This window comes from Crinia signifera, chromosome 11 (assembly GCF_055691185.1).
Source record: "Crinia signifera chromosome 11, ASM5569118v1, whole genome shotgun sequence".
Lineage (NCBI taxonomy): Eukaryota > Metazoa > Chordata > Amphibia > Anura > Myobatrachidae > Crinia > Crinia signifera.
In genome coordinates this window covers 56,437,627-56,464,202 of record NC_139227.1, presented here as the reverse complement: position 1 = coordinate 56,464,202, position 26,576 = coordinate 56,437,627, and the positions used below count along the sequence as shown (strand labels likewise).

General features: G+C 46.9%; 2 protein-coding genes and 1 long non-coding RNA gene across 5 annotated transcripts in view; 1 reads left to right on the top strand and 2 right to left on the bottom strand.

Moving 5' to 3' along the window:
- Window positions 1-26,576, bottom strand: part of LOC146046056 (cyclic nucleotide-gated channel beta-1-like) — a 415,388-nt gene that overhangs the window by 381,301 nt on the left and 7,511 nt on the right. The window lies entirely within an intron of this gene.
- Window positions 11,508-18,779, bottom strand: LOC146046057 (uncharacterized). The gene is made up of 3 exons (XM_083165230.1): window positions 14,088-18,779; window positions 13,556-13,624; window positions 11,508-13,259 (listed from the first exon to the last, which is right to left on the bottom strand). The coding sequence occupies exons 1-3, from the start codon at window positions 14,902-14,904 to the stop codon at window positions 13,054-13,056; spliced, it is 1,092 nt and encodes a 363-aa protein (XP_083021356.1). The 5' UTR covers window positions 14,905-18,779; the 3' UTR covers window positions 11,508-13,053.
- LOC146046058 (uncharacterized) lies at window positions 11,781-13,753 on the top strand. The gene is made up of 4 exons (XR_014465733.1): window positions 11,781-12,033; window positions 12,132-12,197; window positions 13,175-13,279; window positions 13,568-13,753. It is a non-coding gene; the product is annotated as an uncharacterized LOC146046058 (long non-coding RNA).

Below are 26,576 nucleotides of genomic sequence, written 5' to 3'. Positions count from 1 at the left end.
TTGAAACCCTGTCACCTTTCCAGAGTGTAGTACCATACTGTAGGCCCCATTTGGTCCTCACTCATCACCCCTTTTCAAAGAAATATTGTTGGAAAGGGGTGATCAGCCAGGAGAAAGGGTGCCGAATGAGTGTGCAATAGGTTGGGTGGAAAGCATACCTTGAAACCCTGTCACCTTTCCAGAGTGTAGTACCATACTGTAGGCCCCATTTGGTCCTCACTCATCACCCCTTTTCAAAGAAATATTGTTGGAAAGGGGTGATCAGCCAGGAGAAAGGGTGCCGAATGAGTGTGCAATAGGTTGGGTGGAAAGCATACCTTGAAACCCTGTCACCTTTCCAGAGTGTAGTACCATACTGTAGGCCCCATTTGGTCCTCACTCATCACCCCTTTTCAAAGAAATATTGTTGGAAAGGGGTGATCAGCCAGGAGAAAGGGTGCCGAATGAGTGTGCAATAGGTTGGGTGGAAAGCATACCTTGAAACCCTGTCACCTTTCCAGAGTGTAGTACCATACTGTAGGCCCCATTTGGTCCTCACTCATCACCCCTTTTCAAAGAAATATTGTTGGAAAGGGGTGATCAGCCAGGAGAAAGGGTGCCGAATGAGTGTGCAATAGGTTGGGTGGAAAGCATACCTTGAAACCCTGTCACCTTTCCAGAGTGTAGTACCATACTGTAGGCCCCATTTGGTCCTCACTCATCACCCCTTTTCAAAGAAATATTGTTGGAAAGGGGTGATCAGCCAGGAGAAAGGGTGCCGAATGAGTGTGCAATAGGTTGGGTGGAAAGCATACCTTGAAACCCTGTCACCTTTCCAGAGTGTAGTACCATACTGTAGGCCCCATTTGGTCCTCACTCATCACCCCTTTTCAAAGAAATATTGTTGGAAAGGGGTGATCAGCCAGGAGAAAGGGTGCCGAATGAGTGTGCAATAGGTTGGGTGGAAAGCATACCTTGAAACCCTGTCACCTTTCCAGAGTGTAGTACCATACTGTAGGCCCCATTTGGTCCTCACTCATCACCCCTTTTCAAAGAAATATTGTTGGAAAGGGGTGATCAGCCAGGAGAAAGGGTGCCGAATGAGTGTGCAATAGGTTGGGTGGAAAGCATACCTTGAAACCCTGTCACCTTTCCAGAGTGTAGTACCATACTGTAGGCCCCATTTGGTCCTCACTCATCACCCCTTTTCAAAGAAATATTGTTGGAAAGGGGTGATCAGCCAGGAGAAAGGGTGCCGAATGAGTGTGCAATAGGTTGGGTGGAAAGCATACCTTGAAACCCTGTCACCTTTCCAGAGTGTAGTACCATACTGTAGGCCCCATTTGGTCCTCACTCATCACCCCTTTTCAAAGAAATATTGTTGGAAAGGGGTGATCAGCCAGGAGAAAGGGTGCCGAATGAGTGTGCAATAGGTTGGGTGGAAAGCATACCTTGAAACCACGTTACCTTTCCAGAGTGTAATACCAGGCCCCATTTGGTCCTCAATCGTCACCCCTTTTCAAAAAAAATATTTCTGGAAAGGGGTGATAAGCCAGGAGAAATGGTGCCGAATGAGTGTGCAATAGGTTGGGTGGAAAGCATACCTTGAACAATATAAACAATATAAAACCACAATTTATTCCAAAAAAAAATAATATATAGGATATTGAAAAACAATAAACGAGAACAATTGTTCAATGTAAAAAAATAATAAGTTAATACAACAAAACATTCTACATAAGGACAAAACATTCTACGTATGGAAAAATTCAGAATTGTCCAGTGGTGGTGGGGCATGTGTACTCAGCAGAGCAGAGTACACACTACTGGAGATGCTTGTGGAAGGTGTGGGTGGGGCGGGTGTGGAGGCTTGCGGTCGATAGAAATGTTCTGCAGGCACTTCCGGCAAATAACTATAGGGGGGGTGGTGTGGGTAATGTGGTGGGGGGGTGACAGGTGCATGCAGCATCATACAGGGCATAAACTCCAGGTTATCCGGCAGTTTTTTTTGCTGTGCCCTTCGCAATGCATCAAATATGATACTTTTAAATTTTATAACGGTTTCTACGTCCATGCTGCGCATCTCCGTTTCTATCATTTTTGTGAAGTCTTTTAATGGATCTTCCGGCTTATTTAGTCTTGCCGCCGCCAGCTGAAAAAAGCCTTCTGACTCGGTGGCCACAGGAGCGGATCTTTTATTTGTGGTCCTCCTCCTCTGCCTAGGTAGTGGTGTTGTCAAAGGGGTGGAGGTGGATGCCTCTCCTGGAGAATCCAGTGCAGAAACCTCTGTTAATGAAACAGACACGTCCAGAGTATGATCCTGAAAATAAAAATAAAATGGTTTAGCACCTTGATTTAACATTGATAAAAGGTCACATACATAAGAGGTTTTAACTTACCAAATCTTGGCTCTCCTCCTCCAGCCTCATTGCGCAGGGCTCAGGATCAGCACTACCCTGTCCCAACACCCGTGCTTCCCTTTCCAACAGGAACTGCAGTTGGTCGTAATACCACAGTGTTGGTTTATACACCTCATCAGTCCCGGCTCCAGATTTTTGCGAGTCAGTCACTCTCTTGTTCTCCTTCATAAAAACGGTCCTTAAATTTGCAATCTTGCGTTTTACAAATTCAAGATTTGCATCAGCTTTATGCAATTTGCTGTATTCTATCAGCTGCATGTAGGCAGCATCCCTCTTCTGCTTATTGGAGAAGTCCTTCAAGGTAATTCTCCATAGGCATTCATTCTCCCGATAGCGGTTAATGAAGCCAGTAGAAAATTTGCGATCACAATACTGTGCCATATCTGTTATATAAGAGAGAGAGAGAGAGAGAGACAGTTTGAGGTTTACTTTTATGTAATTACTGTCCACTGCCAGCTGCCTAGTTGTTTAGTTTCAGGGTGGCAGCGCGTGCCGCCTTACTTCTGTCATGTACGTTATCAGCGTTAAGAGTAGCAGCGCTGGGCTGCCTTGGAAGAGTCAGCGTAGCACGCTGATCACGTACATGACAGAAGTAAGGCGGCATGCGCTGCCGCCCTGAAACTGAATTCTGGCAGCTTGCCAGCTGCCTATTTGTGTAAACAGTCGCTACGCTACTAGCATAGCTTAAGGCAGTCTGGCAAGATTCATAGACTGGCACATGCTGCCGCCGTGAAACTAAACAAGTAACCGATGGGGGAAGACAATGTTGTTCGTGCAGGATGCATCCTCTTTTATTGAACCATTATGCAATGAGGCCTGCATCCCCCATACACATGCACTTAAAAACATTCCACTGTGCCACCAATGTTTTCATTTGGCATGTGTATGCTGGATGCAGGCCTTATTACATAATGGCACAATGTAATCCCACATTGAATATTCCCCATTGTGCCATTATGCAATAAGGCCTGCATCCCCCATACACATGCAAATACAAACATTGGCGGCAGAGTGTAATCCCCCCCCCCCCCCCTACACATACACAAAAATCTATGTTTTCAATTGCATGTGTATGGGGGATGCAGGCCTTATTACATAATGGCTCAATAAAAGAGGATGCATCCTGCATGAACAACATTGTCTTCCATTGTGCTACCGTGCCATGAATTCCCCATTATGCACAGCAAAAGCCGATGGTGTTTATTTGTAATGTTGTTCGTGCAGGATGCATCCTCTTTTATTGAACCATTATGCAATGAGGCCTGCATCCCCCATACACATGCAAATACAAACATTGGCGGCAGAGTGTAATCCCCCCCCCCCCTACACATACACAAAAATCAATGTTTTCAATTGCATGTGTATGCTGGATGCAGGCCTTATTACATAATGGCACAATGTAATCCCACATTGAATATTCCCCATTGTGCCATTATGCAATAAGGCCTGCATCCCCCATACACATGCAAATACAAACATTGGCGGCAGAGTGTAATTCCCCCCCCCCTACACATACACAAAAATCTATGTTTTCAATTGCATGTGTATGGGGGATGCAGGCCTTATTACATAATGGCTCAATAAAAGAGGATGCATCCTGCATGAACAACATTGTCTTCCATTGTGCTACCGTGCCATGAATTCCCCATTATGCACAGCAAAAGCCGATGGTGTTTATTTGTAATGTTGTTCGTGCAGGATGCATCCTCTTTTATTGAACCATTATGCAATGAGGCCTGCATCCCCCATACACATGCAAATACAAACATTGGCGGCAGAGTGTAATCCCCCCCCCCCCCCCTACACATACACAAAAATCAATGTTTTCAATTGCATGTGTATGGGGGATGCAGGCCTTATTACATAATGGCTCAATAAAAGAGGATGCATCCTGCATGAACAACATTGTCTTCCATTGTGCTACCGTGCCATGAATTCCCCATTATGCACAGCAAAAGCCGATGGTGTTTATTTGTAATGTTGTTCGTGCAGGATGCATCCTCTTTTATTGAACCATTATGCAATGAGGCCTGCATCCCCCATACACATGCAAATACAAACATTGGCGGCAGAGTGTAATCCCCCCCCCCCCTACACATACACAAAAATCAATGTTTTCAATTGCATGTGTATGGGGGATGCAGGCCTTATTACATAATGGCACAATGTAATCCCACATTGAATATTCCCCATTGTGCCATTATGCAATAAGGCCTGCATCCCCCATACACATGCAAATACAAACATTGGCGGCAGAGTGTAATTCCCCCCCCCCTACACATACACAAAAATCTATGTTTTCAATTGCATGTGTATGGGGGATGCAGGCCTTATTACATAATGGCTCAATAAAAGAGGATGCATCCTGCATGAACAACATTGTCTTCCATTGTGCTACCGTGCCATGAATTCCCCATTATGCACAGCAAAAGCCGATGGTGTTTATTTGTAATGTTGTTCGTGCAGGATGCATCCTCTTTTATTGAACCATTATGCAATGAGGCCTGCATCCCCCATACACATGCAAATACAAACATTGGCGGCAGAGTGTAATCCCCCCCCCCCCCCTACACATACACAAAAATCAATGTTTTCAATTGCATGTGTATGGGGGATGCAGGCCTTATTACATAATGGCTCAATAAAAGAGGATGCATCCTGCATGAACAACATTGTCTTCCATTGTGCTACCGTGCCATGAATTCCCCATTATGCACAGCAAAAGCCGATGGTGTTTATTTGTAATGTTGTTCGTGCAGGATGCATCCTCTTTTATTGAACCATTATGCAATGAGGCCTGCATCCCCCATACACATGCAAATACAAACATTGGCGGCAGAGTGTAATCCCCCCCCCCCCTACACATACACAAAAATCAATGTTTTCAATTGCATGTGTATGGGGGATGCAGGCCTTATTACATAATGGCACAATGTAATCCCACATTGAATATTCCCCATTGTGCCATTATGCAATAAGGCCTGCATCCCCCATACACATGCAAATACAAACATTGGCGGCAGAGTGTAATTCCCCCCCCCCTACACATACACAAAAATCTATGTTTTCAATTGCATGTGTATGGGGGATGCAGGCCTTATTACATAATGGCTCAATAAAAGAGGATGCATCCTGCATGAACAACATTGTCTTCCATTGTGCTACCGTGCCATGAATTCCCCATTATGCACAGCAAAAGCCGATGGTGTTTATTTGTAATGTTGTTCGTGCAGGATGCATCCTCTTTTATTGAACCATTATGCAATGAGGCCTGCATCCCCCATACACATGCAAATACAAACATTGGCGGCAGAGTGTAATCCCCCCCCCCCCCTACACATACACAAAAATCAATGTTTTCAATTGCATGTGTATGGGGGATGCAGGCCTTATTACATAATGGCACAATGTAATCCCACATTGAATATTCCCCATTGTGCCATTATGCAATAAGGCCTGCATCCCCCATACACATGCAAATACAAACATTGGCGGCAGAGTGTAATCCCCCCCCCCCCCTACACATACACAAAAATCAATGTTTTCAATTGCATGTGTATGCTGGATGCAGGCCTTATTACATAATGGCACAATGTAATCCCACATTGAATATTCCCCATTGTGCCATTATGCAATAAGGCCTGCATCCCCCATACACATGCAAATACAAACATTGGCGGCAGAGTGTAATTCCCCCCCCCCCCCCCCCCCTACACATACACAAAAATCTATGTTTTCAATTGCATGTGTATGGGGGATGCAGGCCTTATTACATAATGGCTCAATAAAAGAGGATGCATCCTGCATGAACAACATTGTCTTCCATTGTGCTACCGTGCCATTAATTCCCCATTATGAACAGCCAAAGCTTTTGCTGTGCATAATGGGGAATTCATGGCACGGTAGCACAATGGAAGACAATGTTGCTATGGCCCCCCATACAATGAATAAATTCATTGGTGCCCAGTGGCTATGGCCCCCCTCCCCAGATGGGGAATAATAAAAACATTGGTGGCACAGTGGCTATGGCCCCCCTCCCCAGAAGGGGAATAATAAAAACATTGGTGGCACAGTGGCTATGGCCCCCCTCCCCAGATGGGGAATAATTAATTCATTGGTGGCACAGTGGCTATGGCCCCCCTCCCCAGAAGGGGAATAATAAAAACATTGGTGGCACAGTGGCTATGGCCCCCCTCCCCAGATGGGGAATAATACATTCATTGGTGGCACAGTGGTTGTGGGTATGCGCAGAGGTCGTTGGTGGCGGAGTGGGGAAAAAAAAAAAAATGCTTACCAACTGCGGAGTCCAGCGCCGCTTCCTCTCTGTACCGCTGCGTCCTCGCAATGAAGAGAAGGTCGCGGCGGCTCCGGTGTCCGGCGTCAGGGGGGGGGGGGCGGCGGTCTCGTCGGCGCCCGGCGTGTCATCGGGGGCGGCGCCCGGCGTGTCATCGGGGGCGGCGCCCGGCGTGTCATCGGGGGCGGCGTCGTCACGTGAAGGGGTGGGCGGCGTTGTGGGACTTCAGGGCGGCGTCCAGCGTCGCTCAGAAGGCCCTGCTCACATCCGAGGCCACAAATGAGCAGGAGCTTCTGAGCGACTGCTCTTGATTGACGGGCAGGTCCGTTCTGAATCTTGTGCAGATTCAGAACGGCGGGGGCGCGCATGCAAATCGCTGTGTGGGCTATACACACAGCGATTTACATGCATTTTCAGGGATTTTCTGAGTGATTTGTTAAAATCGCTCAGAAAATGCCTGCAAATTGTGCTGTGTGTGGGGCCCATAAGGTAATAAACTGGGTGCCCTCCGATGCAGACAGTGTGTGCTATCTCAATGTAGAGTCCTGGGGGGTACAGCGGCACTCAGAAATAATCCACACATAGGCAAAGTTATATATATATATATATATATATATATATATATATATATATATAGATCCAAGGGAGACCGCACTCGCACAAAGATCAAAGTTAGATCCGGGGTGTCCACAAGGGGTTAACGTGTGTGATCACGTGCCCCAATAATACTCCAGTACTCCCTCAATATGCTGAGGGGGATGTGGACACTCTCCTTGTTGCACCAAAAGACAAAGCATTCAATGGTTTTGTGTAAAATCACAAGTAGAAATATTTATTCCAACAAAGAAATTTTCATCCTGCCCCGACGTTTCGGTCCAGCTAAGTAGCTGTCTCCACTTCCCTCAGGGCTGAGGTGAAAAACGCTAGTATACGCTGGTGATCCATCCTAATAAGCTCCTTGATAAAGGTCCTATTGTGGACCGAAACGTCGGGGCAGGATGAAAATTTCTTTGTTGGAATAAATATTTCTACTTGTGATTTTACACAAAACCATTGAATGCTTTGTCTTTTGGTGCAACAAGGAGAGTGTCCACATCCCCCTCAGCATATTGAGGGAGTACTGGAGTATATATATATATATATATATATATATATATATATATATATATATATATATATATATATATATATATATGAAAAAATACAAAGCGCAAAAAGTCCAACATTCTTAGTATCAGGAAAGGTCCGAATGTCCCATAAATGTGTGCAGCTCGAATACAAGGATCCAACCATGAATCCAAAATGGGGTATGCTTGTAGAAAAGAGAAGAATGAAGCGCACCAATCAGCAATAAATTTAACAAATTTTTACTTATATAACTGATGACATACATAGGGTTAAAAGTAGAAAGCTTGCCGTGTGGACAGAGCTATGCAGCCGGACCAAGCGTCGATGGAGAACCGTAGGCAGTGATCAGTTGCAGACGGGGCGCATCAGGACCAGAGCAAACAGCCAGGAGCTTCCACAGGAACAGCACGGACCAGACCAGGACGTCACCACATCGGGAACAGGTAACCACGCCCAACGCGTTTCGTCACAGCTACGGACTTCGTCAGGGGGTGTGACTATCCCCTGACATCCACAGTCTAATATACCGTTTACACAGGTGCCGCTAGGCAATTAATTAATTAAAAGGTACCAGATCACTATTAGAACATTTTAAAAACCAAATACATAGTATATGATACACATATCCTGCACGCTGATACATATCAGAAAGTTTATAAGACCGCTGAATCATATTTATGTGATTCAGCGGTCTTGTAAACTTTCTGATATGTATCAGCGTGCAGGATATGTGTATCATATACTATGTATTTGGTTTTTAAAATGTTCAAATAGTGATCTGGTGCCTTTTAATTAATAATTAATTGCCTAATTAATTGCCTAGCGGTACCTGTGTAAATGGTATATTAGACTGTGGATGTCAGGGGATAGTCACACCCCCTGACGAAGTCCGTAGCTGTGACGAAACGCGTTGGGAATGGTTACCTGTTCCCGACGTGGTGACGTCCTGGTCTGGTCCGTGCTGTACCTGTGGAAGCTCCTGGCTGTTTGCTCTGGTCCTGATGCGCCCCGTCTGCAACTGATCACTGCCTACGGTTCTCCATCGACGCTTGGTCCGGCTGCATAGCTCTGTCCACACGGCAAGCTTTCTACTTTTAACCTTATGTATGTCAGCAGTTATATAAGTAAAAATTTGTTAAATTTATTGCTGATTAGTGCGCTTCATTCTTCTCTTTTCTACATATATATATATATATATATATATATCAGGTGTCTTGATGCTGTGTTGTCTGCCTTCTTTCTGATCTGAGTGCCGCTATATGGAATATATATATATATATATATATATATATATATATCTCTTTCTGATCTGAGTGCCGCTATATGGAATATATATATATATATATATATATATATATATATATATATATATATATATATATTTTCCAATGTCGCCCGGCACTCCACGGAGTATAACATGTAGTAATTAACATGTACCTGTGCTGTAAGTGTACTCATAAACAAATGATTGACCAATACCATCTGTTTCCACCCACATTTAGCCTAATACACAGAGCCCAACGGATGCAGCTGGTGGTGCTGACCTATCCCTTGCTGGTATCAAGCTTGTAAGTACATTTGATACATGTATGAATTACGTTTGCTGTAAAACATGGCTCACTGGTGTTGTGGAACACTATAACCATTACAGTCCAAACCATGAGTGTCAGAGCTTGCTGGAATATGTAGTTCGAGTGATTTTAGGTCGTCCTCCTCAAGCCTTGGAAAGCCTACGGAGGACAGATAGTCCCCAACAGTCTCCCCAAGAGCAGGAGGCGAGCCCATAGACTGGTCCGCTCGTAAATTGTATAGGTTTGTATAGAATTCCTGAAAGGCTGCAGCAACCTGAGGAAAGATGGAAGCCATACTCCCTTTTGTGTCACGTATAGAGTGTATATAGGTTTGAGCTATTTGAGCCCGAAGCGCCCTAGCTAGCATAGAACCTGGCTTATTTCCCCACAGATAGTTCTTGTGCCTACATTTGTTCATGTCTATTTTGATTCTATTCTGGAGGAATTTTTTTAAATCTAATCTGGCTGCTGTGAGTTCTAGTAGGATATTCGGGTCTGATGTAGATTTATGGGCCAACTCGAGTGTTTGGATACGGGTGAGCAGGTTTTGTCGTTGTGCCAGTCTCTCTTTTTTCAATTGTGATCCCAATTGAATGCACTTTCCCCTAATAACACATTTATGTGCTTCCCATATCGTCATAGCTGAAATATTGGGCGTTTCGTTGAGTGAGATGAATTCCTTAATGGCGTTTTGTATATCTTGTTTAAACCAGGGTTCATGTATTAGGAGTTTGTTGAGCCTCCATGACCATGGTTTTGGACATGAGCTAGGAGGGCTGATAGAGGCAAATATTGGGGCATGATCGGACCATGTGATATTATCTACAGAGCTATGGGGGAAATATTGCAAAAATCTATGATCTACCAGGAAGTAATCTATACGGGTATATACATCATGAGGGGGCGAAAAAAAAGGTATAGTCTTTGACAGTCGGGTGGTGAATCCTCCAAAGGTCTATTAATTGGTATTCGTGTAGTATTTGTCGGATCTTCCTATGATCTCTTGACAAAGAACGAGAGGATCTAGAGGAAGAGTCCCGAGAGGGATCTAAAGGCCAGTTGAGGTCACCTCCGACCACTAAGAAGCCTTCTTTCAGGGGTTCCATAAGACGAAGGGCTCTACTTAAAAATTGTCTCTGACCACAGTTTGGAGAGTAGACATTGACGAAAGTATATTTTTGATTATAGATCTTACATGTCAAGACCTGGCACCTTCCCTCTATCAAGGAATGGTGAGCAAGTTCTGTCACAGGTAGTTTACGGGATAGGATAATTGCGACACCAAGGAACTTACTCAAGGGGTTATTACTACAAAATACATGTGGGAAGTAATAGTTACCAAGTTTTGGAGATTTTAATTGTTTAAAATGCGTCTCTTGCACAAAAGCCACATCTACTTTGTCTGAGCGTAGTTCACGTAACAGTGTGGATCGCTTCTCAGGTATGTTCAGGCCCTTGACATTAAATGAGCATATTTTAATGTCCTCTGAGGTCATGGGGGCCATAAGTAGTGTGGTGTTGCGAAGGAGGCATCAAATAGAAGTCTCGAGTAGGGGGGTGTGAGGCCAGACAATCTATACCGGGAAAGAAGACAGAAATCATCAAGTTTATAACACAGGTTGGACATTTTAGGGGGAGATAAAGGGAAGGACGAAGGGGTGATAGAAAACATAGAAAGGAAGCAAAAGAAAAAGGAAATGAGTATGGTAATAATCATTAGAGCATGAGTAGTAAGGAATAAGACAAGAAACTGTCCGCTGTTGGGTGGCATGGGGACATACCATGAACCCATGCCCCAAGTCGGAGCGCGGAATGACCCAACTGGGGTCAGGTGGCGTGGGCCACCCCCAAGAGAGTAAAATAAGTACAGGAATACAACATAGGAAACCTATGGGAGTAACAAAGCTTAACATTGTAAATAACCAAGAAAACAAAATTATGTCTCTCAATATAAAAATGAGTAACTGCAACGGAAGGCTTAAGTTAGAGATATAGCAGAAATTCTATACTGTGGTGTGATAAGCAGGAAACTGACTGCCCAGTATAGCAGAGTCTGGGCAGAACTCCGGACAGTCTCCTACTCAGACATCAGTAACATATCAACGTTATCCAAAACCAACACAGCACCTAAAGTAGCCGAGAGTGTCCCTCCGGAATTCTGGGGGGAGACAGCAGGCTTTCGAATATATTGTTATTCTTACAGTGTGTCCTGTTTCAAAGAAACACATACCTTACCATATAAGGCAATCACTTCTTATCTGTGTATTAGGTGACTCAGGATATGGGTGTGTTTCCTGGCTCATGACACCTTTGTGCTCCCCAGAGGGCCCTGCACAGCACCGGTATAATGAAGCCCACATTGCAACCCGCAATGTGGTGGAGCGCACATTTGGCATTTTGAAGAGTCGATTACGGTGTTTGGACAGGTCATCGGGTACGCTGCTTTACCACCCTGCCAAAGTAGTGATGATCATCCAGGCTTGCTGCATGTTGCACAACATAGCCCTGTCCCAACCTGCCTATGTGGAGGAGGAACATGCAGCAGTCGTGCAGGGTGTCCAACCTACCACACCTCGGGTAGTGAGGGGTACGCAGAGGGGGAATCTGGTGCGCACACATATCATCAGCTGTTACTTTTCTGGTAAGCACATGTACCCTGTACTCCAAAATGTACCTGTGCTGTAAGTGTACTCATAAACAAATGATTGACCAATACCATCTGTTTCCACCCACATTTAGCCTAATACACAGAGCCCAATGGATGCAGCTGGTGGTGCTGACCTATCCCTTGCTGGTATCAAGCTTGTAAGTACATTTGATACATGTATGAATTACGTTTGCTGTAAAACATGGCTCACTGGTGTTGTGGAACACTATAACCATTACAGTCCAAACCATGAGTGTCAGAGCTTGCTGGAATATGTAGTTCCACAACCTTTGACGGGCCAGGAGTTACCCCACACTACTTTAGAGCAATCCCATTATCATATACCATTACAATATGTCATAATTCACACAATAATTGTTTTAAAAATAATACACAGACACAATGGTATGCGGTTAGACATTTTTACTGCAGTCTACTATGTCAGAAGCAATCTGCATTTTTGCAAGTGAAACATAAAAACTGTCGGGGGATGTAACAAGATGTATTGCATATGACAAAACTATCAAACATATGAGCTATCTTCTCCCAGCATCAAGCAACCCTACACCACTTCTAGAACCTGCACCCAGCCCACCACGGGTCCTAATACTCCGACAGGGTGGGGAAGTGGGGGAGCCACTTATTGGGGTGCTAGATACACTGCTGAGGTTTGATGCTGCGCCACCTCCGACATTGGCTTCCAGCTGCTGTAGTTGGGCCTGCATACCTATTAAGGCATTGGTCTGCGCTGTGCATGATTGGCTTAGTGCAGCTATACTTTGCACAAGGCTGCCAATATGGCTATTCTGTTCCCTTACAGCAGAAGTTAGATCTGCAAAACGGGTGTCAATGCTGTTAGCAATGCGCACATGAGTGCCTACACCTACCCGTACACTGCGTGCAATTTTTCGTAATTGAAGAAACGTGTCACGCATGTACCCCTGGATGTTACCTATTTGCAGGCTTTGGGAGGCCATGAATTCTATTTATTTGTCCTTGAAATTGACCAAGGAGTTAGCTACTTGGGAAGCAGAAGCTGCTGTATGGGGTTGTGGGTGGGGGTGGGTTGGGAGACACCCCACTTGGGGGAAGATCACTCTGTGATGAGGTCTGTATTTCTTCCTCTGCCGCAAAGGTCTCCACCGGTTCAAGAATGATGTCCATTTCGTCTAACACCATCATTGAAGAATCGGTTTGGTCTGTCCCTAGTTGTATAGTACCTGTGGATACAGATGAAGAGGTAAGTACTGATGCATATATAGGCCAGACTCTCTTCTGTACTGTTTTAGAAAGGGCTTGAGATGCTGGACGCACATACCTAGGGGTGTTATGTACTTACACATGTAGCCCGATACAGCATGTAGCATTGACATTCATAATAAGTCACATGTCTAGCTCAGATTACATTCTTTTCCGTTGCAATGTAGCCGCAGGAGATGAATGTAGTGTGAGATATTGTTGATGTGACATGGGTGTGTGTACTGTATGTGTAATGGCGTGTTTTTTGTTCATTTACCTGCTTCCACAGATTCTGCAGCAACGGGCCTTCTTTTCTTGGATGCCGCAGCACTTCGGGATGGACAATCTGTGCAAGGAAAGATGGGCAGCCATTATGGACCTTGCAATGGATAAGCATTTTCAGCAAACATGCATTCAAATGACAATAATGGACAATACTTCCTTTGGATAAGGACTGCATTATTTATTCACCACATTATTATTAAACTATTATACACATGACAACTATTGTATAATCTGTGGTATGTAGGCATGGCAGCTAAACCACCAGTACACCTCTGTGTTTTTGGCCACATACATGTTAGGCTGCTAGAAAGAATGTTACAGTGTTGATCAATATGAGCAGTTGTGGAACTACAAGGCCCAGCATTATGAGCAATTGGAAAGTAGGAGCAGGCAATTTCTTGTGCATGACCTTGCTGGGCTATGTAGTTCCACAGCAGCACTTTACTTAGCATAACAATTCAAGTGAAGAATACAGTTAGAAAGCATTGGCATGTTTATTTAAGATTGCATGTGGTCACACTTACCAGCTCTGGATGGCGTTTGCGGCCTATCGGTATCCGCCACGTGCATGCCAGGCAGGACCTCAGGGGGTATGATGCGCTTCAACTTCACCTCATACGATGTGTAGCACACAGTGGTGGGGCTTCCTCCGCCAGTCTTGGTGGCCTCCTCCAACTCCATGGCCATTTTACTTTTCAGCTGCCTTTTGATGTCATTGAATCTCTTCTTGACATTTCTGACCAGGCGCTTGTGCTGACTTACAGCGTTCACCGCCTGGGTGATGTCCTTCCACATAGCCCTTTTGCGCTGTGCAGTGGTCTTGTGGTGACTTTTCCCCAGTAACCGGTCAAACACTGGCATGAAAGCCCGGACACGTGCAGCATTTTCCTCATAGGAGAATCGGACCTTTCGGCCACTTTTTGTGCGGCCAGCTTCTACTACCTCCTCCTCCTCCTCATTTTCTACTCCAGCCATGTACCCCTCCTCCTCCATGCCAGTGTCTTCCTCCTCCTCACCTCCATCTTCCTCCACCTCTGACATGTGGCCCTCCTGCAGCTGCTGTGGGGTATGGTCAAGGTCTTGGCTATAGGATGGGGATGCCAGCGGATCCTCCACCTCCTCCTGCTGGGGCTGGACGGCCAGGGCCTGGTCTGGGGCTGGCCTTGCTGTGGCCATGCTGCCTGCCACACTGCTGGCTCTCCCACTTGGCTGGCTGCTGCCACTGCTCCCTCTGCCACTGGTTCCTCTGCCACTCCTCACTCTGCCACTGCTCCCTCTGCCACTGCTCCCTCTGCCACCAACACCTCTTCCTGTACTCACACTGCCACTGCTCCTCTCCATGCTCCTTACTTCCTATCAAAGAGTGAAATGGCGCCAGTGCCCCTTTATATAGGGGGTGTCATGCATAATGGAGGGGACAGAGGTGGGCCAATAGGTTGGGGGGTTCTTAGTCATGCGGAGACAGTTTTGTAAATCGCACTCCGGTTGGTCCAAAACTCGCACATGACCGGTGGAAGAAATCGCACTTTTTTGTGACTTAAATTCGCACCACTTCGCCGCAAATCGCACCACTTCGCACTTTTCAGCCTCCAAAGCGCATCACATTAAATATGCGAATTATTACAAAAAAAATGCGATTTCAAAAAGGGCGAATAGCGGCGATGTGGTGCGCTAAAAAAACATGCGCATTTATCACAAACCATAGAATGTCACCCCTGATCTGATGCGTGGTCCCGTGCGCATCAGATCGGATCAGGGCGTCGGACCTGCTGAACATAAGATATATTGGCATCTGACCCATCATGGGTGCTTTTTAGCACCCACAATGTTTCAGATCCGATATATCATGTGTACCTCCTGCTGTGCTGCTACCTCCTTCCGGTGCCACTGTCCTCCAACTTTACATCGATGGTGGGAAACCATCTGGTTCTCCCCCATCGATGGCAAAACTATTCGACATCGGCCATAAACCATCAATGATTTCTAATCATCGATGGTCGATGGCCATCCCTAGAGAGAGCAGCTGCAGCACCAGCGTCTCTCAACACAGTCACACAAGTCACACAGTCTCTGGAGCCTGAGCTCCGTCCTCCCTGGAGGAGGGAGGAAGCAGGCTGGTTGTGGGCAGAACTAGACCCCCCCTCTCCCCTGTGCTGAAGGACAGCGTAGGTGCGGGCAGCAGAGCCCGACCCCCTCTCCCCTGCTGCTGGAGGTCAGCTTCGGTGCGGGCAGCAGAGCCCGACCTCCCCTCTCCCCTGCTGTAATTAGTAGTAGTATTAGTAGTACACAGGCAGCAAGGAGTCCTGGTAACCCTGTCTGCGTGTCATCCTGCTTTATCCAGGACCAACACTGCCCCAGTTTCTGTTCTCACACCAAGTACTATACAGTGTGCTAGGTGCCAGCCTGCATTGTCTCAGTGTCTTTTTATCCAGTGTGCTAGGTAGGGATGGCCAATAGTGCAGACACCATCGATGATTGCCATCGATGATGATTCTGCACCCAGCCATCGATAGTAGTAAACAATTTGATGGATAACCATCGATAGTTTTAGCTATCGATGGTCATCCATTATATGTGACTGAACGGCCTGTGGGCCAATCAGAACTCGGGGGTGGGACTTCTGGGTGTCGGGGGCGGAGCTATGCACCGTGTCCCGACACCTTGGGGGAAAAAAACAGAAATCGGTACTTTATTTTCACGGCGGTAGCTCTACGCTACGCTGACAACGTATCTTAGGCTACGTTGACAGCGTAGCAGGAGCCACCGTGAAACTACAATGGGAGCAGGGTGGTGGGTGGCAGAGGGAGCAGGGTGGGTTTTATACTTACCGATCCCCGTGGTTGACGGGCAGCAGCTTTCAGTCCCCCTCCTCCGGCGCCAGCAATGCACGTAATTCAGAGCATTGGGGAGATTCGCATGGTTTCCCTTCTTCCCCAGCAGCACTACGCTAATTGCGTACATTGTACGCTGGCAGTGCCGGGGGAGAGGGACCGAACGATGGCGCCGGGGAGTGTCTGCTGGAGGAGGGGGACCCATCGGTGGATCGTGGGGACACAGTGGACGGGCTGGAGTAGGATAAGTATAAAGCACAACACACACATTTCCCCCACTATCCACGTCATATTGCCACTATCCACGTCATACCCCCAGTATCCACGCCGGCGTGGTCTCGAGTATCCAGGTCGGGCACTTTATAAAATCAACTCCACGCCAACGTGGATACTGGGGTTATGACGTGGATAGTGGGGATATTAACCATTGTTTAGTTTCAGGGCTACAGAAGCAGTTACGTAGTTAACGTAGGCAGCATAGTGCTGTATTGGTATTCTCAATACATCACTACGTAACTGCCGCTGTGAAACTAAACAGAAAGTACACAGAAATCATCGGTTCTCCTTTGCGATCGATGTAGGGAAACCATCTGGTTCTCCCACATCGATGGCAAAAGTATTCAACATCGACCATAAACCATCGATGATTTCAAATCATCGATGGACGATGGCCATCCCTAGTGCTAGGTGCGAACCTGCATTGTCCCAGGTACACTTTAGCCAGTGTGCTAGGTGCCAGCCTGCATTGTCTCAGTGACACATCCAAATTTGCGTCAGATAAATCACATGTGATTTATCTGATGCAAATTGGATGTAAAAAAATGGCACATCATGTGTCAAATTGCATGAAGCCTCCTGGGAAGCAGTCGGGGAAATTCAAGGAAAATCAGATGCCATTTTACAGGTCAGATAAAACTCATAGTTTATGGGGGCCTTAAGGGAAGCCAAACTATGGAATTCTCTTTCTGGAGATATGGCAGACACAATAAACACATTTAAAATAAGGTTGGATAAACATCTATTGGTTACAAGCAATAATCATAATCTGTCCTTAAATATATCAATATACACTCAGTGGCGTAACAATGGCACCGCAGCCCCCGCGGTCGCAGGGAGGTGCTGTGTAAGTTCGGGCGCCGGGGGGCCATGGGGCTATTGTAATCCCCTTGTAATCTGCTGTGTGGGGGCGGACATTTTGTGATGGTCCGTTCTTCATAGCATCAGAATGAAGCCAGGAGGGGAGCCAAGACCACCGCAGCGGCGAATACAGGTAAATCTGGGGGGATGGGGGGGGGGGGGCATGGGCAGCCAGGGGGGGCTTGGGCGGCCTGGGGCGCTGCTTTACTATCGGCGGGGCGCTCAAATTATAGTTACGCCACTGTATACACTACGTATAATAAGGGAGGAAGCTAATACACCAAGGCTGAACTGGATGGACGTGAGTCTTTATTCAGCTTTAAATACTATGTAACTATGAAACTCTGTGGAAATATCTTTAAAAATCAGGGGTATACAATAAGCAGTCCCTCACAACACCTACCTTCTGTACTGCATACCTCCCAGCATGACCCTCTCCAGGAGGACACAATGCTCTACTCCTGGATTTGCCTGGTAAGCATACATTACCAGGGAAGTCCAGGAACAGAGCATTTTTTCCCTGAGTAGAGCTGGTTATTCTGTGTGTGCATTCCGTCTGTGCATTGTTGCACCTGCGTGCTGCTGCAAGTAGATTTGGTTATTCTGTGTGTGCATTCCGTCAGTGCATCATTGCCCCTGCGTGCTGCTGCGAGTTGCATTGGTTATTCTATGTGTGCATTCCATCAGGGCATTGTTGCACCTGCCTGCTTCAGTGGCATAGCTAGAATGGAGCCGGCGGAGCGCTAGCTCCGGCGCCAAAGGTTGACAGGGTGCCGGAGCCGCGCACCGCAAACGACATCCCTGCCTTATATGCCGCTTGCATGCTGTCTTCTGACTCAAGGGGTCAGACAAAGTCTACAGAAAAATGTCCGCCGTCCTCCTGCACTAGTGCCTAGTGCAGGAGGCTGGTACAGAGGGTGGGGTAGTGAACTTGTAGGCGCTGCTGGCTAGCAGGAAGTAGCCTGTGTCAATCACAGGCTGCTATGCGTTCCACCTACTGCACTGCTGCCCGCCTTGGTGTCGGCATCAAGACTCAGAGATCAGGTAAGACTGTACGAGTGGAGCAGCATGTCGGGTCCTGTTTTATTCAAGGGAGCAGCCTGTGAGGTCCTGTTATTATACAAGGGGAGCAGCCTGTGGAGTCCTGTTTTTATACAGGGGAGCAGTCTATGGGGTCCTGTTATACAGAGGGAGCAGCCTGTAGGGTCCTGTTATTATACAGGGCAGGGACGCAACTAGAAATATTGGGGCCTGGGACTGACCTACAGTCCGGGCCACCAGCGGCACTAGCGCCATACCTCCGGCCGCAAACCCCCCCCCACGCGCCCCTGCCTCCGCCTCCCCCTGCCAGCACCCCACCTCCCCCTACCCCATCACTTACCATCATGTCGCGGCAATGTCCTCCGCCTCCTTCAGTTTCCACTGTCAGGTCCGGAGCGCACACTGCACAGTGCAGCCTGCAGAGTGCTGGGCCCCTCTGTGTCCTAGGCTCGGCACTCTGCGGGCTGCACTGTGTATTATGCGTGCCTGGCCATCGGCGCCGGGTAAAGGAGGCTGGGTGCGGGTGGGGGGCTGTGGGAAGCTGGCCGGGGCCCGGGACAGCTGTACTCAGGGCACCCCCCTGTCGGTTGCCCTGATACAGAGTGAGCAGCTTGTGGGGTTCTGTTATTATACAGGGTGAGTAGCCTGTGGGGTCCTGTTATTATACAGGGGGAGCAGCCTGTGGGGTCCTGTTATTATACAGGGGGAGCAGCCTGTGGGGTCCTGTTATTATACAGGGGGAGCAGCCTGTGGGGTCCTGCTATTATACAGAGGGAACATCCTGTGGAGTCCTGTTATTAGGACTCTTTTTGGGGGGCACTCTTGTGATATGATGATTTTATAGATAAAACTTAACTTTTATTATGTTTTTAAACAGGGGGCTTACTCTTGGACGAAGTAGCCGTGTGTTTCAAAATCTAGCTCCAGTCTTGCAGTGAGCTTTTTGTATTATATGCTGTGCGCTGGGGATTTTGATAAGGATTCAGATTGGTTTAACAGTGAGACCAATTTGAATTGTGATGTGCTCCTAGTGAGCCTTCCGGCTTATTTTAACTAGGGCTCGTTTGAGGCAAATTGTAGCGTTAAAGGGGTTAATTCCCTATTGTTGTGGAGACTGCTGTGTCAGTTATAATATTGTTGGTGGGTCAGTGTGCGGAAGTGCGCATAGGTTTACTGGTCCCTTCAACAAGAATATTTATTCACTCTGAGTGCATAAAATATATCATGTACTTATTACACTGGATACGCCAGTTTATAGGTTTTAACCTTATGATTGGCCCAAAATACGTGGTTGCAGTCTAAAGAGATAACCTAACCTCCCCAGCTTGTGGGAACATGCATACATCAGAGGCAAGATCCGCCTGCGAGGCCCAGTACACAAAGGAATGGCCCAACATCCACCCGGACTTAACGTCCCGTCGAATTAAAATATGCACACAAGAGGTTAGTTAGCAGGAGACCCAATTGCAACAAGCACTCACCAACCAGTTTGGGAGAGAGAGGGAAGAGAAAACCATGGCCGACCAGCTCTTGAGGCACAAAACACACCGTCCGGAGTAAACTAACAGGTACGCCATGTCAGATTGTAATTGAAGCCAAATTGTGCCCCCGGGCGGATGCGAAAACACACCTCAAGGCCCCCACTGGAAGTTGGCGAGCGCTTATGCGTCCAGTCGACCATGGTGAGCAGTGATAGATAAAGTCGGCTGAATGTACCTACGCAATGCTGCCGAGCGCCATCGACCCAGAGACTGAATCGGAGCGGCCCTCCGCAGCCGCCGAGGTAGCAGCCGCAATCCGAAAGGAATGCGACCCAAATTCTTTTGGATCGAGACCCGTGGCCTCCAGCGCCCGTCCCAATCCGTGGCAAAACTGATACTTGGTGCATCAGCCATGCACCAGGTAGGTCTGGGTGCACCTGCGCGAAGGCCGTAACCAACGCCATGGGGCACACCCCTTCCACCGCACATGGGAGCAAAGACAGCCACCGCCCCCTACCAGCCTGGCTAGTCTTGGAACGGCGCAGGTGACATAGCACCGAATCCACATGGACCACCAGGTCATCCACGGTCAGTGGTGAGGGCATTCGCTTTGACGGCGCCACCAGCTCCCCAAACCTGAAGGCACCATGATAAGCCATTGCATACGCCATTTGGAACAACAGGACCTCATAGTCAGGCCAGCAAATGTCCCTCAGGGCAGCCAGCAAGGCTGGGAGCAATGTCAAATCAATTGGTCGCCTGCAGTCTGGGAGTGCCGGCGAGGCGCGCAGCCATCCACGCAACGCACTGGACACCAGAAAGGACCGGGACGGGTCCGCCCTACCATGCAGAGACAAAAAGAAAGACACCCCTGTCAGCATCCTGCGTACTGAGGCAACAACACCCCAAGGAGTACAAACTCCAGGCAAAGGCCACCATAGCCGCACCAGGTGTCTTACCTGCATGAGGGGCAGACAGCCTAAACTGTTCCCCTTCGTGCCATCCTTCCTGATAGCACCACAGTGTCCTGGGCATGATAGCCTGCATAGCTAGCCCCTCCATTCCGGGCTGATCACCTGAAGTGCCTGCCGTCGGCATGAGGCTCACCTCTGTGGACATGCCAGGGGTCCCGACAGCCGAGGTTCCAGGAACAACCGCCAGAGGAGGAGCTGGCCCGCCCTGCGAGGCCTAAGTGGCAAACGGCCTGAGCTTCCGTGCCACGGCACTTGTTGGGGACACAATTACGGGCGCCACCTGTGAAGAGGCTGTAACCCCAGGCAGCTCAGCAGGGGCTGGCAAAATGGCATGGTTGGGAGCTGGCAGAGCCCCAGTAGGGGAAAGCCCAGACATGTGGTCCATGAAGGAATTCAGAAGGGCCATAAACTGCTGTTCTCCCTTACAGTAAGTAGGTGGCAGGGGCCCTGCACCGCGTCAGCCAACAGAGGGGAAGTATTTTCGGGAACTACCCTAGACCCCCCTTTAGCGCTGCACTGAGGGACCAGCCTGGTCCTCCGCAGCCATTGCCGCCTGGCCGGTCCTGCAAGAGGCATGTCCCCAGGGATGGACAGGAGTGACTGGGGGTCCCACAATAGGGGCGGTGGCCGTCCCCAGTAGCCTGCACTACCAGCCCTACATCCCTGTCACACGTCACCCCGCAGGCCAGTCTGGGAATGCCAGAGGGGTGTGCAGTGCTCGTGGCAGGAGTACCCCGCCCCCTGCCTCACTATATAATATGGTGGTGCCCCTTATGGGGATCGAAGCCTGCCTCATGGCGTTGACCATCACACCAGGATGCTGCACCTCCCGCACACCCAGTGTCTGCAATGGCGGGGACTGGGCAGTGGTATCATCCAGGCGGCCCTGCAGCACCCCGGGGTAGTTGCGCCATGGGCACTAGCTCTGCCCGACCCCCCAGGCTGCCAGGAGGTCCTGGCGCCATTGCCGAGGCCTACCCCTTAGTGATGGGAAATCTAGTTAATTTTGTGACTATTTCATAGCCCCCCCCCCCCCACACACACACACACACACACACAGTGGCTGTGGTTTGTGTGTTACCTATACGCTGCTTCTCCTCTCCCCCCGGACAGGTCACATTCTGGAACAAAACACAAATGTATATACCAGATATTAGCGAATGTACAGTGTCCCCATCACTTATGAATCTAAATGTATCCGGCCAAAACCAGCACCTTCAGCCATAAACAGCACCCCCTCAGCCAAGACCAGCACCCCCAGCCAAGACCAGCACCCCCAGCCAAGACCAGAATCCCCATCCCACTCAATCAAGACCAGCATGCTCAGTGTATGGCTCAGATGAGGATACACTGAGCAGTGTGAGCACGGGTGAAATCTTAGTCTCCATTAATACGAGACACTATATTTACTTTGGAGTATACAGAGACCTTTGGGTGGTCGGCTCTATTACCAGCAATTATACTCACCTGGATACAATATATATGTAGATATCTGTCTGGAGTTAATTAATTGAGACATTCACTTTTTGGTTAAACTTAATTGACTGTCCAATATACCCAATAAGGATACAAAATTACCAATAGAGGTCCTATCAATTCAAGTAAGGACTAAGGAGTTTCTTACCAGGCATATTATAACTCTATTGGCGGAGTGGTCATATACATTTTTATTAAGTGAGTATAATCAGATCATAAAATTATTAAAATATATCTATTTACCAGGGGCGGAACTTGTTAGTGGTGGGCCCAGGTGCAAAAATATAATTTGGGCCCCCCTCCTCCTACTCCCCAACCCAAGATAACGATATACCGCATGGGGGCGGGGGGGGGCCTTAGTCTTTAAGGGCCCCGCTGCAATGCACCTGCTGCACCAATGGTAGTTCCGCCCCTGCTATTTACATTAGACGGCTTTAATAGCTAAATTTTGCAAAGCAATATCCTAGCGCAGATTGTAATATTCTGCACCGCAGCTGTTTCAAGGGGGGTTACCAAACCCCTTCAATTCAACACAGAAAAACACAAAAATAGAAACAGCGCTTAATATTAGTAATTTATTTTATACAGTTTTATACACATAAAAATATATAAACTTTAAAAAATTATAAGTAAAAAATATAAGTAAAAAATATATATAGTAAAATTCAGACAGCAATGAGCCGGTTTAGTAAGCATAAAGCTGGTATTATCCCCTTTATATGGCCATAGCAGTTGTTATAGCATGCATGCAGTTAGTCTTCACAGTAAGCTTACCTCAGTTCTACCTCCTGATGAAGCCACTGATTACTTCTAAGAGGTGGAGAAACGCGTAGAGGAGTGCGGGGGAACTATCTGGCAGCTACAACCTAGAACCGGTGGAGGGATCTCGGATATGACCGTGCATTATTAGGATTGAACCAGCGGTCGGAGTTCACCATCGGGGTCTGGAGGCCGGAGCCCATGCCCACAGATCTACATAAGTATAAAACCTTGTGCACATAGGTGGGACTAATAGCTGGATAAATCCATCTAACATACTAACCAAGTAAGCTTACTACTGAAGACTAACTGCATGCATGCTATAACAACTGCTATGGCCATATAAAGGGGATAATACCAGCTTTATGCTTACTAAACCGGCTCATTGCTGTCTGAATTTTAGCCACGCAGCAAAAGGGGGTGTGGCCTCATGGGAAGTAGGCGTGGCATCACAAAAAGGGTGTGGTATTACACTTTAGACCATACACAGTAATGCTCATTACACATTTTAGCAAACTCCATAATACCCATTACACATAAAGCCACACGCTGTAATGCCAATTACACATAAGGCCACACACCATAATGCCCATTACACATTGTGCCACACATCATGATGCCCATTATATACTACAGATATGGCCGAGTACATTGTGGTTTACAACACGCTTTTGAGGGCTCTGACTCGCGAGTTGCAGATTGCGTTATGTCCTGCGTTATGTACCACGCCATGTAATACATAGTTTAACCACTGGGTGACTAATGCTCCACGTTAAGACTTTACACTACGGATTTTGTCCTTACTTTACGGACAGAGTTTTTGTATTTTATTCGCAGCCGCAGTGACGTATGGTCATGTATGTAATTGGTACAGAAGCCATGCTAACCTTTGCTATTGCTGGATGACTACTTCAAACATTATTTGAGGACCTACAGTATCATACTTTACACTACGGATTTTGTCCTTACTTTACCGACAGAGTTATTTTATTTTATTCGCAGCCGCAGTTACGTACGGTAATTTATGTAATTGGTGCAGAAGCCATGCTAACCTTTGCTATTGCTGGATGACTACTTCAAACATTATTTGAGGACCTACAGTATCATACGGAGCATGTCATACAGTACGTACTGTACTTTATGGGGCATGTCTTGTATTGGACGTTGCTGTATATCACACACCAAGGGAGCGAAGATAATCACAGGTAACAGTGGCCTAGCGGGTAGAGGCACAGCTTCACTATGTCAGTATCAGTAGTTCGATCCTCAGTTGGTTACAATATATTTTCATTTTTTAAACATACTTTTTTTTTTTTTTTTTTTAAATCAATAGTTACAGTATTTGGTGCTTATCAAATTCTTTCGGACTTTTCCACAAACAAAAATTCACAATGGCAGGCCGTCATGTACACGATAGTTAATACCCATACATACTGCGCTACAGAGAACGGGTTTTTTTTCGCAACAATAGATTTCTCAAAACTCAGACACAGACCGACACCTCAGACAATAAGATGTTGATTGCAGTCATACAAAATAGAGTATGTTAATTGCAGTCTGCCTTTTTGTTTCACTGCTCGGCCTTCCTTTTGTTTCAAAGCTACTGTATTGTACATAATTCAAATGCACCTATCAGCTTTTAGCCGTGAAGGTTTTCCTTTGTCTCTGCCAGCATAAATTCAGCTACAGACGCTAAAATTGTCAAACTATCCAGTTTGTTTTTCTGCATCTAAACCGTGTAGAATTGCTACGGATCGTCTCTTCATCTCTTGCCTGTATACAAGCACGAGATTGTACCTGTACACCTGGACTATTCATTCTGCTGAATCCAAAGTCAAGTTGTTGCTGCGTTCTTGTTTCTACCAAGCTTTACCATCATACTGCCTTCCGCAAGAACAGTACAGTATCTTCTCGCTGGAGCAGTAAGTATAGTACAGTCATTTGTACATTTTGACTGATTGCTGCATTACAGTATACAGTAAGCAGCCAGGCTCCTACAAGGACAAAATGGTCCCTGCGCGGAAGCGCTCGGTTCCCACCTTGTCCCTGAATGAACCTGTTTCCCTTCTTTCCCTACTGTTCAAATGCACCCGGTGCAGAATACTGTATACAATCGCCTGCTGTGTATACTGTATTCAGATACTGCAGGCTGCCACTATGGGTATTGTCCGTAAATACTAGAGTCTGTTTCGCAGACTTATTGTATACAGTAGTGATATCGTGATTTTTGATGGCTTCCACGTTCAGTGCAGTGCAGTAGAGATAGCGCCATTTAGAATATTGTACAATGTGTTAAAATTGCCTGGTGTGTATGGGCCGCAGATCCCCGACTAGCGATGACAATACTCTATTAGGGTGGGCTACTGTAGGCTGCTACTATCGGTATTGTATGTATAATCTGTGCTAAATACTAGATCACTCCGTAATACTGTTGGTGTAATACTGTAAATAACGTATTTTTTCCTCAAACGAGGGGACCGGTGTTTTTCTCATGTTAACGGACTATTTCGCAGGCTCAGTCAGTAATAGGAGCACATGTGATATCGTGATTTTCAGCCATGTTGGGAATCGACATGGCTGCACAGTGCAGTAGAGAAAGCGCCATTCAGAATATTGTACAGTGTGTTTACAACCTTCCGTGGTAAATTTGCTAGGGCAGGATCAACTACACAGAACGTTGGTTTTCCCTCCCCCTTACTGCACTTCTGCTTCAGGTACCATAAGTACCATAATGAACAGTGCATGATTCTCTTGAGGATCATACACACTAGATGCTTTTCATCTGAAAATTGCCTGGTGTGTATGGTCCAGAGATCCCCGACTAGCGATGAGAATACTTTATTAGGCTACTGCAGGCTGCCGCTATGGGTATTGTCCGTATAATGTGTAATAAATACTGGATTGGGGTATTGTCCGTAATATTGTTGTAATACTGTAAATAACGGATCCTTTCGCATCTTTTTTTTTTTTTTTCGCATACTGTACTTGTAATTGAAGTAGTCACAGCTATAAATTAGTCGATTGTTTCGCAGGCGCACCAATAGGATCACGTGGTATCGTGATTTTCCGCCATTTTAGGGATCAACATGGATGCCACATACAGTGCAGTGCAGTAGAGATAGCGCCATTTAGAATATTGTACAATGTGTTTAAATTGCCTGGTGTGTATGGGCCGCAGATCCCCGACTAGCGATGACAAAACTCTATTAGGGTGGGCTACTGCAGGCTGCTACTATGGGTATTGTCTTATAATCTGTGCTAAATACTGGATTAGTCCGTAATACTGTTGGTGTAATACTGTAAATAACGTATTT